Here is a 14,693-nt window from a genome sequence, read left to right as displayed (position 1 = left end):
TGTTCAATCATCATCATCATCAGTGATTTAATGGGCTTTTCATTCGTAAAACGGAAAATAATGAAGGCGTTTAAATGCTTACATTTATTATAGATAGACAAATGCTGTGGATTTGTTGGAAAAGAAATTGTAATAAAGTGAGAATATAATTTGATAGACTTTGGATAATCGAGATTTGTTAGGATAGCTTAACAGACTAAATACATAATGAAAATGGAAAAGAGATGTTTCATTTTCATAATCATTCAATTTACACCGTCTAACTCTCACCAGATATATTCGGCTTTCGTTATTTCTCGAAACATCAACATCATTCTCATGAATGTATAACGTGTTAAAGCTGCCATTCACCCGTTCTTTTTTTTTTTTTGGAATGTTCATTTATTTTATGTGATTATTTTCTTTTTTCTCCATTGTAGGCCTACTACACGCATACACACACACACACACACACACACACACACACACACACACACATAAAAACAATACATAACTAAAACGGTGTCAATTTGACTCAAGCAGCCGTTGCAGCTCTCAACGTCTTCAAGTTAACTTTAGCCAGGAAGTTTGAGAAGACGGAACTAATGTAGATGTAGCCGTCCTTGATCTGCACCTCGCTCCCAACCTCCACAACGTCTCCTTCGGGATCTCGGTATGCTCCAACGATTTCTCCGTTCTCGTCCAGCTCAGAGATAATCCCGTAAATGAACTCGGAGCCTTTGGGATCCAGGTGGCCCATCAGGTTGACAATGTCAGGAGTCATCAGCTGTTGTGGAGGGACGAGTCATATGAAAGGGCTGAGTTTCAATTTTAATATAAAGAACTGAACAAGTGTGTATGAAAGGTGCAAGACAAAGCAAGAAAGAAAAATACAAGAACAAAAAAAAACCATCCCAAAAAAACAGTCGACCTCGACAGTTAAGTGTTATATTCTGTTAGCATCATCCGTCAACTTCGTTTTTAATTTCTTTCATTACTGTTATCTATCGTCACCATCACCATCATCCCATCATCATGCCCCTGACAATTACCGTATCATTATCATCCTTCTCTCATCATTTTATCGTCGTCATTATCATCATTATTATTAAAAGTAGTCATTCAGAGCCATGAAGCCGGAGTTTATCCTGGTTTCTATAGCGCGAAACGGACAACACCACTTGCTCGCTACTCTTTTGGATAGGACGCTAGTCTATTGCAAAGTACTTTCCGCCGGATGTGACAGACCTGGCTCCCCATTTACTGTTGGATGGACAGAGCGGTCGGAAAAAATCTGGGTCCCTTTGCGTGTGAAGCAAGTGCTCTACCAACTGAGCTACCGGGACCCCCATTATTATTCAAAACTTTTTTAGGGGGGGGGGGGGGGGTATAATAATCATAAGAGAATTATAATACTGATTTAAGATGAAAATACCTCGAAGCCAAATTTGTGAATCGAATGCAACCGTAAAATCATTGTCCGATAAACAAGACTTACCCTTCCCATGAATGTTTTCCTTCCCGAAGGGTTGCGTGCCATCTTGTCAATCGGCGCTGGTTTACCCTTGGATCTTGGTGAGGACATGCCAAGCCAATACGTGCCTGCATTGTCAGAAATAGAATGCTGATATTACTTTTTAAAAGGTATCCCTTCGGCTCCATTAGGCCCGTTGAGTAGAGTTTATCCTTCTTTCTATAGTGTTAAACGGACAATAGCAATTGATTGTTACCCTGCAACAGTATTTTCCTACCTCCAGATCCAACAGACCCAGTCATCCAGTCATTGCTGGGTGGACATGGGGGTTAGAACAAATTTCTATTTCACCCGGGATTGATTCCGCTTCCTTTGCGTTTGAAGCGAGTGGTCCATCAACTGAGTTATCGCGAAGCGGGTACTTTACAATTTACAAAAATGCATAATAAATTTGAACAATTTACTTCAACCAATCGTAGAGAAATTCATACAAAAAAAAAAATGCACTGTAAGTGTCCACGTACAGTAAACTCAAGATCTGAAAAAGGTGTGTATGAACCAGTGCCAGACAAAGCAAACAGAAAAATACAAGGGGCCAGCATTTTTGTGATCATTGCCACCTATCTGACCACGCTTGAGTTTGTTTTATGACAAGACATGTTACAGCTGAGCTACAGATGACACAATATGTATTGTGGCCAGAAGTGAAACGGGTTCCATCTATCAGAATACATTTTAAGAGAAGCACGATGACAATTAAGCAAACTTAATTTGCTTAACTTTCAATTTGCGTATAACAAAAACAGTACTCGCTGAAAATCGAGGACGCCAAATTCAAGCACGCTCTGCAATACACCACGCTGGAGCTGGATGACCGAATTACCTCCCACGAGCATCGGATTTCGGCACGCTCGGGTAATAGCACGCTTTTTGGCTCTCTCGAGAGCGTGCTGAAATCCAGCGAACATGATTTTCAAATATTAAATTGAATTAATCTTTCATTAAACTACAACAGTAAACACGATTAAACATACCTGTTTCTTTGCTGTATCTGATGTTGTCGATAGTGCCGGGCAAATTCTCAGCAAACATTGACACCGTTTTCGTCTTGAGATCGTATCTATAGATTGCAATCATGATGGAGGAAAATGTCTTGTTCACTTTCATATTACAATCAATTTATGTTACTGGAACCTCGTTAGTTTTAACAACATATTATATTTCATATTTTATACAACTTGCCCCCCCCCTCTCTCTCTCTCTCTCTCTCTCTCTCTCTCTCTCTCTCTCTCTCTCTCTCTCTCTCTCTCTCTCCATCCGATTGGTTGGGCACTCTCCTCACGTACAAATAAGCTTGTTTTGCCTTATACATACATACTGATTTTATCCTGGTCATTTTATCCGCTTTGTGTAACAGCGATTGGGTAACTGCATCTAATTAAGGACATAGCAGAAAATATGCGATATTCTTTACTGACTGTCTCACGAATTCGGGATAGACTCCGATCTTATGAGCTTTACGACTCTAAAGCAGTGCTAAGCGCCTTATAAGCGAGGAAAATTTTAGAAATATCTCTTCCACCTTCTTCTTCTTCTTCTTCTTCTTCTTCTTCTTCTTCTTCTTCTTCTTCTTCTTCTTCTTCTTCTTCTTCTTCTTCTTCTTCTTCTTCTTTGAATTACTCTTTCTTACCCAGGATCATCATTTCTTTAGACATTTCCCACTCTGCAAAGAACATTAATTTATCATTTAATTTTGGTCTTTAAAAAACAACTTTTATTTCAAATTATTTTGATCAATGAACATGAGCCCTTATTTGTCAAGAATACCCTAGCATGCGACATCATAAATAATGCTGCATTATACCATGCCTGTTCATGCACGAGACCTCAGCATAGTTTATATTCTAAACCTCATACATCTCCTTGCTTTTACATCCTCAAATATAAAAAGATGGGTCCCCCAAATTATGTCTTTGTCATTTTAGCAAATCAAGTGATTTTGATTATTAACCAAAATGAATTGCTCATATTGTTTATTCAAGTTTACCTTTTCACCCTGAAAGCGAGAGTCTCTGCTACGAGAACACCAGTCTTGTCTTTGGTTATTTGAACACCATTGGGAAACAGAAATCCATCCGCCACAACCTTCGTCTTTTTGGTGTCTGGGTCGTACATCAATAACCTGGCACAAAGTGACCACAACATTGATCGTTATCATGATATTAGTAATAATATCGTCTCGATAACCCGAACATCTCTGCTCCCGTAATTGTACGAATTATCGATAAATCGGATTATAAAATAGTAGTTATTTACAATAAAACACTGGTTAAATCGTTTTCCTGTTCAGTTTTATCTCAGCTGACTGATACAGTAGCAGATCGATCTTGTTATTGGGAAGGGGGTTGGGTGTGTGTGGTTGGGGGGGGGGGGGGGGGGTAGCAGTAGAAGAGGATGGGGAAATCGTTGTTGTCCATAAAGCAAATCGCTGTCCTTGCATCTTCGCCTTACACGCTTTAAATTACCGATAATCCTATCACTTTTCGGCGGCGTTTGAAATGAAAGTCACTTTAAGTTTGTAATAATGATAGGAGACTGCGATGCTATCGTTTCAAATGTAAAAGATATCATCCTGATACAAGTGGAGAACTTCCTAATCGCGGGTATAGTTCAGATACGGTTTGGAGAGAGAATATAGGAACTTCGAAAACAAAGTACGAATACAAGGAGGATCAAATGAATAACAAAACAAAACAAAAAAATTAATAAAGCCACGTACGAAACAATATTAACCACATCGTTATTACATACTTACAATCGAACATAGATGGGCCATATGAAAAGAGAGCCAGGAGCCCGTCAACACGAAATGTATCAAACTTTTTGTTGACATTTATTTGGAGACGGATCTCAATCTAGCATATATTGAAAATTTGACATCTTTCATCAGACGAAGCCGTAATCACAGTTTAAAAGATGTATTTGGTGGTCACACACTACATTAATACTATTAGAATTATAGAATTATATTAAAGTAAAACGTGGGTGACTTGTGTGTTTGTTATCGCAGTTGCCATCTTCGATTTATCGTAAAAGGTCTTGAGTACATAAGCATTTACAAGAGAATTAAATAACCATAGAACTGTTATGTAAGGCCGGAAAGCTACTCTATTCTTTATGTACGGTTTTGCCAATGTCTCACCTTCCACATGGCCTCATTTCAAGCAAGGCTCTGATGAATTGATTTCTGGGATACATGTCATGAGAGTCTGTGAAATAAATCTTTCCGTCATCAGCAATGTCAAGATCATTCAGCAGTGTTGCTTTCTGTCCGTTGATAGGAGTTGAGGAACTGTATAGCGTTTCCATTTCTCCTGAATAATATATCATTTTAAAAGCAGTGGTTATAAAATTATGCATAATTTGTTTTTTCTTGGACAATTAAAAGTTGCATCCACAACTGAATGAGTGCCTAGCTATTAGAGGACTAATGGTGTAAGATGACCACGTCCTTTCCACAGCATTTTTAAACAATTTGACTAAACCTAAATATACTCAGCTAACGAATTACTGCTGGTTTAACACTTGAATACATCAGTGGTGAAATTAAAAAACAACAACAAAAACTGGCCAAAACTGGCTCATTCAGATTATATTGGGAACTCGATACTAGTGCGGGGCGGTCCTTGGCAAGCTTAAGGACCACGGTCCTACGGTCCTTGGGAAATGAAGACATTCCTGAGAGACTGTTGGAAATTCGAACCGGTTTGACCTTTGAGAGCGTGGGATCGTTCATTCTTGAACCGTTAAAGACCGCTACACGATGAAAACCGTGGCCTACAGGAGTAAAACACACGGAGTAGTCACACTCATTTCAAATTGTAACCTAATTAGAGAAGAGGGGTGATGCCTTCTTTATTTGCTCACCGTACTTCATTGTTACTTCGATAATTTAATAAAATTTGAAATTTATCCCCATTAACGGAGATAATGGCATCGCCCAAGGCGTTGATCGAGTTGTTCGTGGCGTTGATACACACACGCAACTCCTACCCCCCCCCTCCCCCCCCCCACACACACACCACACATTAGAGGGCAGCGAGCATTGAAGAGTAAGAGAGAGACGTGAAGTTATAATAAGAGGGGGTGGATGAGGTGATAAGAGGGGTCGATGGTGACTTTTCGCCAGATCTAACAAACTCAGCTACCCATTCATTGCTGAGTAGACAGGGATTCAGAAAAAAATCGACTGCACCCGGGATCGATCTCTGGCCCTTTGCGTATAAAGAGAGTGCTCTATCAACTGAGCTATCGGGGTCCCCAAATATTCTATTGGACTTTTTTAAAATTCAGACGTTATAACTGGGTTTTTTGGAAGGAAGAAACTAATGAAACTCATATTATTTGATTAGTAAAAACACCAAACGAAATTTTAATATTATTGTATTATTTTAAATGACAACACTGCGATAGAAAGGAGTGGTGACAAGAGATGGACAAAAGAAAACAAAAAATCGGATTTGCTACTTGCTAGGTTCGACACACACACACACACACACACACACACACAAACACACACATCTTTTGTAGTCACATACATTTCAAACAATAACCCATTAGAGAAGAGGGGTCATGCCTTCACCATAGATCATTGTCATTGCGATCTTTATGGTGTAGTAAATTTTGAAATTTACCCCGTATAATGGAATCGTCCAAGTCGTGCGCCTCCTGTTCCCCCCATCTCACACACGAAAGGGCGGTTTGCGGAGTGGAGGTTGGTGGTCGTCTGCCTGTATGGTCGTCTGTGTCGTTTAGTGTATGGCAAAGGGGGGTGGGTGCGATTAATTAAGTGGGATGGGTGGTGATTGGTGGAAGATAGGCAACCGAAGCAACGAATCGCTGGGGAAGTAGTAGGCTATGGCGCGAGACCGTAGGACCGTGGTCCTTGCAAGGACCGCCCCGCACTAGTTGAAAGGTGATAAGAAGTAAGAAGTGAGGACCGCCGCCGGTCTTCCCCTCTGGGACCGGTCTTCGGTTCACAGCTAAAAGACCGTCGGACCGCGGTCCAGACCGATCTTCAGCGCGGCACTACTCGATACATGCACAAACAATTGAGCGCCACCGCTTAGTGTATTTAGTCATGTTAGTAGCTTCATGGCATACGAGTATTATGGTACAACACCGTAACTGAAAAAAGAAAAAAAATTCCTCTTCTGTCTTATTTGAACTTTGAATTGTGGATGCACGTCCTGTTGTTGCTACGCCCAATCCCCCCCCCTCCCTCCCCCTCCCCCTCAAACTTAGTCCGAAGGTGCTGTGATTGTAGCCTGGGACTTGCTTAGGCAGTTATCATGAAATCCGATTTATTTTTCAAGTCATGAAAACGGTCCCAGAGCTTCCTCCCCATTTTTTTTCACTTTCACAAAAACGATAAATCGACTTGAATCAAACGTTCTAGCCATTCTGATTTATTTCCCTTACATACCGACGTGCTATCCTTAAATCAATAATAAATAAATAAACTATGATGATAAACAAACCTGTACGTATGTTGACACGATACAAGCCAAAGTATGTGTCGATGAATACAATGCGTCCTTCTTTGTCCATTCGCATTCCAAGGATTCGTCCACAGGTTGGCTCCTCAAAAGGACCTCCTGAATTATAACATATAAGGACATTATTAAGTTTCTAACTAAAAGGTCAGTACTTGGAATACATTTTTTACAAAAACGTTGACAAGCGCATTGAACATGATGGGACTGAAATATTGCTCTTAATAAATTACGAATACATAAAGTGTCAACCAGTTTAATATTTTAAAAAAGATTTAAAGAAACGAGACTGGCGAACCAAAAGAATTTGAGACAAACTGAATATAATTGAATGTCACAACTTCTTTTCGGTTCATCAATTTTTGATTAAATTGGAGCGTTAAACGGACATATGCAATTGGTCTCAAATATATATATATATATATATATATATATATATATATATATATATATATTATATATATATATATATATATTAAGATAGATAGATAGATAGATAGATAGATAGATAGATAGATAGATAGATAGATAGATAGATAGGTAGATAGATAGATAGATAGAGAGAGAGAGAGAGAGAGAGAGAGAGAGAGAGAGAGAGAGAGAGAGAGAGAGAGAGACGAATAAATACACATACACAAAAACTCTAACACATATACATACAAACAATCGCACTACAATCCTCATGTTATTAATTAAGAAGGTTGGAAAACGGACTCACCACAGGCTCCTGTTCCAACTCTTGCCACATTTCGAATAGTTCCGTTGTACAAGTCTACGACATGTCCGTTTGTTCCGGTGGTGTAGATGTGGTCTGGTCAAATATAATTTAAAGTATAGTCAGTTACTTGAGATTATAAAGTAAAAATGCCATTGTCACCATGATCATCATCATCATCATCATCATCATCATCATCATCATCATCATCATCATCATCATCATCATCATCATCATCACGATAACCACCACCACCACCATCAAGAGCAATCCCAATGCTAACAACTTTGTGGTCTTGTAGTATGACACTCGCCTTCGGATCGGAAGAACCTGGATTCGAGTCCCGCTCTAACCGACGCATAGTTGAGTCCTTGAAAAAGGTCCTAACTCACATTCTCTCATCGGACTCAAGTGTATAAACGAGTACCGGGTCGTTAACAGCGTTGTCTATGTCGGGGGGAAATTATAATATTGCCGAACATGCGTTCTGTCTCGTCCTACTTGTTAAGTTTTGTTATTGACGAGGAACCCTTTGAGTACGTTTAGTGGATATTGGGCTATATAAATGCTGAAGTTAAGTCAACACACACAAAAATGCCGTTTTGAAATCTAAACAACAACAACAAACTTGAGCTTGAGCTTTTTTTTATATAGCGCAAAACCACTTAACGTGCTCAAAGCGCTTTACAAGGGACCCTTAGCCCACAGCGACAAATATATAACAAGACACGATGCCTGTCAGACAGAGATAACGCTGTTAACGGCTGGGTACTCAATTCACACCTGAGTACGGTGAGAGAATGTGAGTAAAGAGCCTTTTCCAATGACTCAACTATGCGCCACTCGGGACTCGAACTCAGGACATTCTGATCCGAAGGCAAGTGACATACCAATAGGCCACATAGCTCTCATAACAGGTGGGTTTTTTTGTAAAGAGTGTCAGATTATATTTTTTCTCTTTTAAATCATAAATAACTATGCACCGCTCAGAGCGGGACTCGAACCCAGGACTTTCCGAACCGAATGCGACTGCCATACCACTAGACCACATAACCGCACAACAAAAACAATAATAATAGGTATTATTATTTCAGCACTCACCGCCATCAATTATAAACGACTCGGGCCCGTGAAGGACCCCTTCGTACAAACGTTCACCTACAGAGAGGGCTGTGTTTGGAGCCAACGGTCCTGACATCTCAGGAGGCTCTGGGAGTCTGAAAACAACAAAACTATGACAAGGGAATGCTCTCTCTCTCTCTCTCTCTCTCTCTCTCTCTCTCTCTCTCTCTCTCTCTCTCTCTCTCTCTCTGTGTGTGTGTGTGTGTGTATGTGTGTGTGTCTTTCCATCTTTATCTATATATCTATATAGGTATCTATCTCTCTTTCTCTTTTTAAATCTCTCTCTCTCTCTCTCTCTCTCTCTCTCTCTCTCTCTCTCTCTCTCTCTCTCTCGCGCGCGCGCGCGCGCGCGCTTTTTAAAAAGATCTTTCACTCAAATTATTACAACACATTCAAAAATATATTGCAGTACACAACAGAGAAATTCTATGCAGGGGTTATATTATACCATCTCCCAAAACAAATACTACATATTTGACTGTTTCCCTCTCGGCCAATGACTACGGCTAGGGCCAGGACAAACCAAGCAATATTATTCCAAGACAATGACAGAGAGAAACTCGGGAAAATCGTATAGGGGGGGGGGGGAGGGGGGTAGAAGACACAACAAGTGACCTCCTGCCCACCACGAGAGGTCAAAATACCAACCCAGATGACCACTTTGTTTCAAAGATTGATTGTTGGATTCTACAGCGCGCTTGAGAACTTTAGGTCACATTGGAGCTATAGGATGACGTTAACGGCAAAGAAATTAAATGCGGATTATTTGATGTGACGATGAATAAAGATTTTGATGACAACCACTAATTATACGAGTATATATATATATATATATATATATATATATATATATATATATATATATATATATATATATAATATATATATATATACTAGTAAAAAGCCCGCAATTTCGCGGGGAAAGAACTATTTTCATTCGATACTGTACTCACCATCATTTAATGAGGGAAGATTGGTAAACAACGTTGTCTGTGTAATTTGGTATATCTTCGGTTGATTTTTCTGTGTGGCCCAACATGAAGTGTAAGCCACTATAGCCTCTGACCCGTGACATCAAAGGTGAAAATACAAATTTAAAGAATACTGAGGATGTAGGAGCTTTCGGAATGTCTCCCCTTTACTTAACTTATGGAAAAACAAACACCCTAGCACCTTTAATAACACTTATGACTAACCTCTCGAGCTAACCCTAATAGTAAAAAAAAACAACTCTCGGACTTCTTTGCACTACCTTTCAATACTTAACAAATCACAATGGCGGCCGAAAATCAAAACAATGGTCAAATTAGGAAATTTTAAAATTTCACAAATCTATCAAGGTTTGTTCTAGAGTTTTTAAAATGCCTGACAAAATATCAACGGTGAAAATACAAATTTAAAGAATACTGGGGATGTAGGAGCTTTCGGAATGTCTCCCCTTTACTTAACTTATGGAAAAACAAACACCCTAGCACCTTTAATAACACTTATGACTAACCTCTCGAGCTAACCCTAAAAGTAAAAAAAGAATCAAATTGGCGACTGAAATACCTTCATGTGATCAAGTGAATAATATCACTATGAATGCCACGATTTGCTGAAAAATGCCAACACACACACACACACACATGTATACACCACACACAACACACACCCACAAACATACACGCAATTAGAACAAAACTGATCACCGTTAAATCAACAACACAACGGAAGTAATAATAATACTTGATGTCATAAATAGATGACGCAAACTGACAACTTTTTACAGTGACGAAATTGGTTGATTTTGGGAGTCAAGTGTCGTCGTTGGTACATATTGCATGATATCTGTGTGACTCAACGAACATTCAAACTGACTTTAAATTATAAAAGGAAATCAAGTTATCTGTTTATCTATCTGTAAAAAATACATTTCTAATTTTCAAATCTTTCAGTAGAGTTGTGCACCGTATCAATTTTTTTATTGACTCAAATAAGCACAATGTTTCCACAATGCTATATTTTTTAAAGAAAGGGTATATATATATATATATATATATATATATATATATATATATATATATATATATATATATATATATATATATATATATATATTATATGTGTGTGTGTGTGTGTGTGTGTGTGTGTGTGTGTGATAATAATTCTGATGCTGTAATTGTAGTTGCCCATTCCTGATGATGATAATGATGATGATGATGATGATGATGATGATGACGACGACGACCACGACGACAGAGATGATGATATGATGATGATGACGATGAGATCGATGATGAGTATGACTGAGAGAGATGATGATGATGATGATGGTGATGATGATGATGACGACGACGACGACGATGATGATGATGATGATGATGATTACGGATCCACTCACTCTAAAACCTTGGCGTCCTTTATTGTCGGCAGCGAGAGGAACGCAAACACGATGAATGCAACAGTGGCACCGACCCTTTTCACATACTTCAGGGAGCTTTTGGCACTGGAGAGTAAAACCGGTAGATTTTAAACATTATATATATATATATATATATATATATATATATATATATATATATATATTATATATATATATATATATATATATACGATAGAGCGTTTTTACAAGCGGTCTCCACTGGCACCAACCACTTCAAATGTCACAATCATATTGTATTAGTTACCCTACTCATCTTTTGTCGGCGTCCCTTTTTCCATAAGCAGTCTTACAATATTTGGCACAGCCTGGGGTTGTTTTTGTTTAGTGTTTTTTTTTTCTTTCGTCACTCATACGATTACCAGCTTAGTAATTGCAGCTTGACTTATGCAATTCAAATATCTTTTTTAAAATAATCATTTGTTCTACAAGAATTAACTTATAGGTTTTGTGGTCTTGTAGTATGAACCACGCTTCGGACTGATACTGATAGGTCCCTGGTTCGAGATTCGCTTTGGGCGGTGCAAAGTCGAGTTCTTGCAAAAGGGATATTAAAATTCTTTTATCGCACCCAGGTGTAAAATAAGTACCTGGCCAATAAGAATGTTTAAAAATTGTGACAAGGTCTTACTGGACTCATGTCTCATCTCACATGTTTGGTGTGCTAAGGACGTTTGTAAAGCGTTTGGACCATATCAGTTAGTTTTCTTTATGGCAATAAACGATGTGTTGCCTTTTATCATCAACGCATTCCTAAAAATACAGCAAAAAATTACCCATCACTTAGATGTATAAAATTACTTAAATTTTATATTATGTAATCGGAATGATTCAGAGATAAAATGCCATTTCAAGCAATGGAAAGCCCGTTTTTGTTTTTGTTTTTAAGGGTTTTACGGCGCTTGCAACACATTAAGGTCATATCAGCGCCAGTAAAAAGGAAGATAATGGGATAGTGAAAAGTTCTAGAATTACAATTAAAGCACTGAAAAGGTAAGACAAAGGGGCATTGGTTCAAATAGGAAATAGATATAGATTCCAAGAGCACACTATCAAAGTACTTAGTTTGAGATCACCTAAAAGTCTCATCCAGACACAAGCACAGGTCCCAACTAAGAGGAATACACTCAAATGTTTACCAATCATATAATATAATATGTAAACTAAACATAAAACAATGCATAACATAGAGATGATTTACAAGGAAGAAAATATCATCTCCCAAAACTATAACCATACATTCGACTGTTTCCGTCCCAGCCAAGGAACTCCGGCAAGGATCAGGACAAAACTAAGTAATCTCATTCCAAGACAATGACAGGAAACAATTGGAAAAGGGGTATGGGGGGATAGAAGACACAGCATGTACCTCCCTGCCCACTATGGGAGGTCAGGATCCCCACCAAGGAAAGCCTGTGAAAACTGCTGGTACTTACAGGAATATAGCCACGGGCTTATATTTGGTCCACAATATCTGAATCTTATCCTTGCTGTCACCCTTCTCCGTCGGTATTGAACTCATGATGCCACTCAATAAGTTACCGGACACCGAGAATAAACGTGTTTGTGAACAAGTACAGGACTGTATTGTTTTCCGTATTAATTATCAAAAACTGTCAGTAATAATTTTAGTTTAACAACTTTACAACCACTTATCTAGTTGGTGATTAATAAAAAATTAGAATCCCATGCCTGATTACTAAATACACATTATATCCATAAGAAAAGAACAAACAAATAAATATAGTTTTTATCTTTAATATCGTTTAGAATTCAGACACGATATAAGACATTGTGGTGATATGGCTCGTCCAGTCCCTGTGCTGATGCTCTCATGTGTCCGGTATTAAAACCAATTTTACTTAATTTACATAGATAATTTATTAATACCTGGCTCATTAGCAAAATGAAGTATAATTTTGAATGTCAGATAGAACGCCTATTTTACATCAAATCGGGCTTACGTAGACACAAACACGACAGGTCGAAGAGCATGAGTTCAAGATTTACGTTTTGATATTTTAGAGAAAACGCAACAAAAAAGTGGACGGTATTGAGGACAAGTGGGCTACGCATCCCATCATTTTTCAAAACCCATTTGTTCATTTTCCTTCTTTCTTTTAAAATATATAAGCCAAACTATGATCAGTGTGTCATGTTAACCCTTTAAATCTTAAAGAATGAATGGCATTGACATGATCTTGTCAGAGTTAATAACAAGTGGAATATCAATATCACGCATTATGAAAATTTTAAACAAGATTACTTGAACGCCCATTTTGTGGTATTAGATCTCTGTTTTGTTTTTGTTTTTAATGTTTTTTACAGCGCTTGCAACACATTAAGGTCATATCAGCGCCAGTAAAAAGGAAGCAACTGGGGTAGTAAAACGTTCAAAATTACAATTAAAGCACACAAGAAAAGGGAAGACAGAGGGGAATTTGTTCAAATTGGAAACGTGTAGATTTCAAGAGCACACAAACAATGTACTTAGTTTGAGATCACTTAAAAGTCTCATCCTGACACAAGCACAGGTCCCCACTAAGAGGAACACACTCAAATGCTTACAAATCATAAGTAAAACAAAAATAATACAATGCATAGTAGAGAGATGATTTACAATTTTTAAAAATACCAGCTCCCAAAACCCTAACTATACATGTGTCTGTTTCCCTCCCAGCTAGGGCCAGGACAAAACCAAGTAATCTCATCCCAAGGCAAAGACGGAGAGCATGTTGGAAATCAGCTATAAGGGGATAGAAAAAACAGTAAATACCTCCCTGCCCACTATGGGAGGTCAGAAACCCACCCAGGTATCAGATCTCTACATAACGGTGTTAAAACAATTCATAATGAGGACTTGTCCACTTGAATAGTGACCATTTCTCGGTCACAAACCGAATTCCTAAAGTGCAACGGTGCAGGGAACTGCGCGGAAACTGTCTTACATAGCTGAAGCCGCTCCGGTGTTTTTCGAATGGTATTCAAGGGTAAATACATTCAGTGTGTATAACGCTGATAGCTCTGAGGAATTGAAATTATCTATAAATTTTTACCTCCAAATCAAATTAAATTACCGTAATTGTTTTATTAATTTTCTTAACATTGGATTCAAGAGCAGAAGTATGGGAAGTGAAAAAGGCAGATCCATTCGAAAGATTTCCATAAAATTCTCTGCATTACTGAAGCGATTTTTTTTTTTTTGTTTTTTTTTTTTCGTTCAAGCTCCTGTTCAGATGTTGGAGACCCATTTTATTCTCAACAAGGAATATGGTATAGAAGGAACGAAATTGACGTCACTCAGGTCTCTGTTATTGTTTTTAGACATGCTTTAGGTTACGTTCTCACAAAATCACACGAATCAGTCTATAAACGTTCAAGGTTACACATAGTTTTGTGTGTTGTACGTTATATCCAGATGTCGGA

General features: G+C 38.3%; 2 protein-coding genes across 2 annotated transcripts in view; one reads left to right on the top strand and one right to left on the bottom strand.

Annotated features, from left to right (window-relative positions):
* LOC144968549 (putative small nuclear ribonucleoprotein Sm D2) overlaps nt 1–14,693 on the top strand; it is a 399,977-nt gene that overhangs the window by 156,365 nt on the left and 228,919 nt on the right. The gene's annotated exons all lie outside the window — the stretch shown is intronic.
* Nucleotides 358–13,095, bottom strand: LOC144968412 (adipocyte plasma membrane-associated protein-like). Its single transcript, XM_078906727.1, has 10 exons — nt 12,704–13,095; nt 11,229–11,333; nt 8,825–8,940; nt 7,727–7,819; nt 6,994–7,110; nt 4,656–4,827; nt 3,501–3,635; nt 2,488–2,573; nt 1,478–1,581; nt 358–766 (listed from the first exon to the last, which is right to left on the bottom strand). Exons 1-10 carry the CDS (start codon nt 12,787–12,789, stop codon nt 515–517), a joined length of 1,266 nt encoding a protein of 421 aa, XP_078762853.1. The 5' UTR covers nt 12,790–13,095; the 3' UTR covers nt 358–514.

Source organism: Berghia stephanieae, chromosome 1, assembly GCF_034508935.2.
Source record: "Berghia stephanieae isolate SIO BIC M18660-M18661 chromosome 1, UCSD_Bste_1.3, whole genome shotgun sequence".
In the NCBI taxonomy this organism is placed as follows: domain Eukaryota; kingdom Metazoa; phylum Mollusca; class Gastropoda; order Nudibranchia; family Aeolidiidae; genus Berghia; species Berghia stephanieae.
This window is presented reverse-complemented; position numbering and strand designations above follow the sequence as displayed.

Bases quoted from the DNA above. Each gene is read 5' to 3' on its own strand.
- LOC144968412 (XM_078906727.1), bottom strand. From the start codon at position 12,789: ATGAGTTCAATACCGACGGAGAAGGGTGACAGCAAGGATAAGATTCAG. The intron at 7,111-7,726 runs GTGAGTCCGTTT...GTTATAATTCAG, and splicing joins AGTTGGAACAGGAGCCTGTG to GAGGTCCTTTTGAGGAGCCA. The intron at 767-1,477 runs GTAAGTCTTGTT...CCTCCACAACAG, and splicing joins GGAAAACATTCATGGGAAGG to CTGATGACTCCTGACATTGT.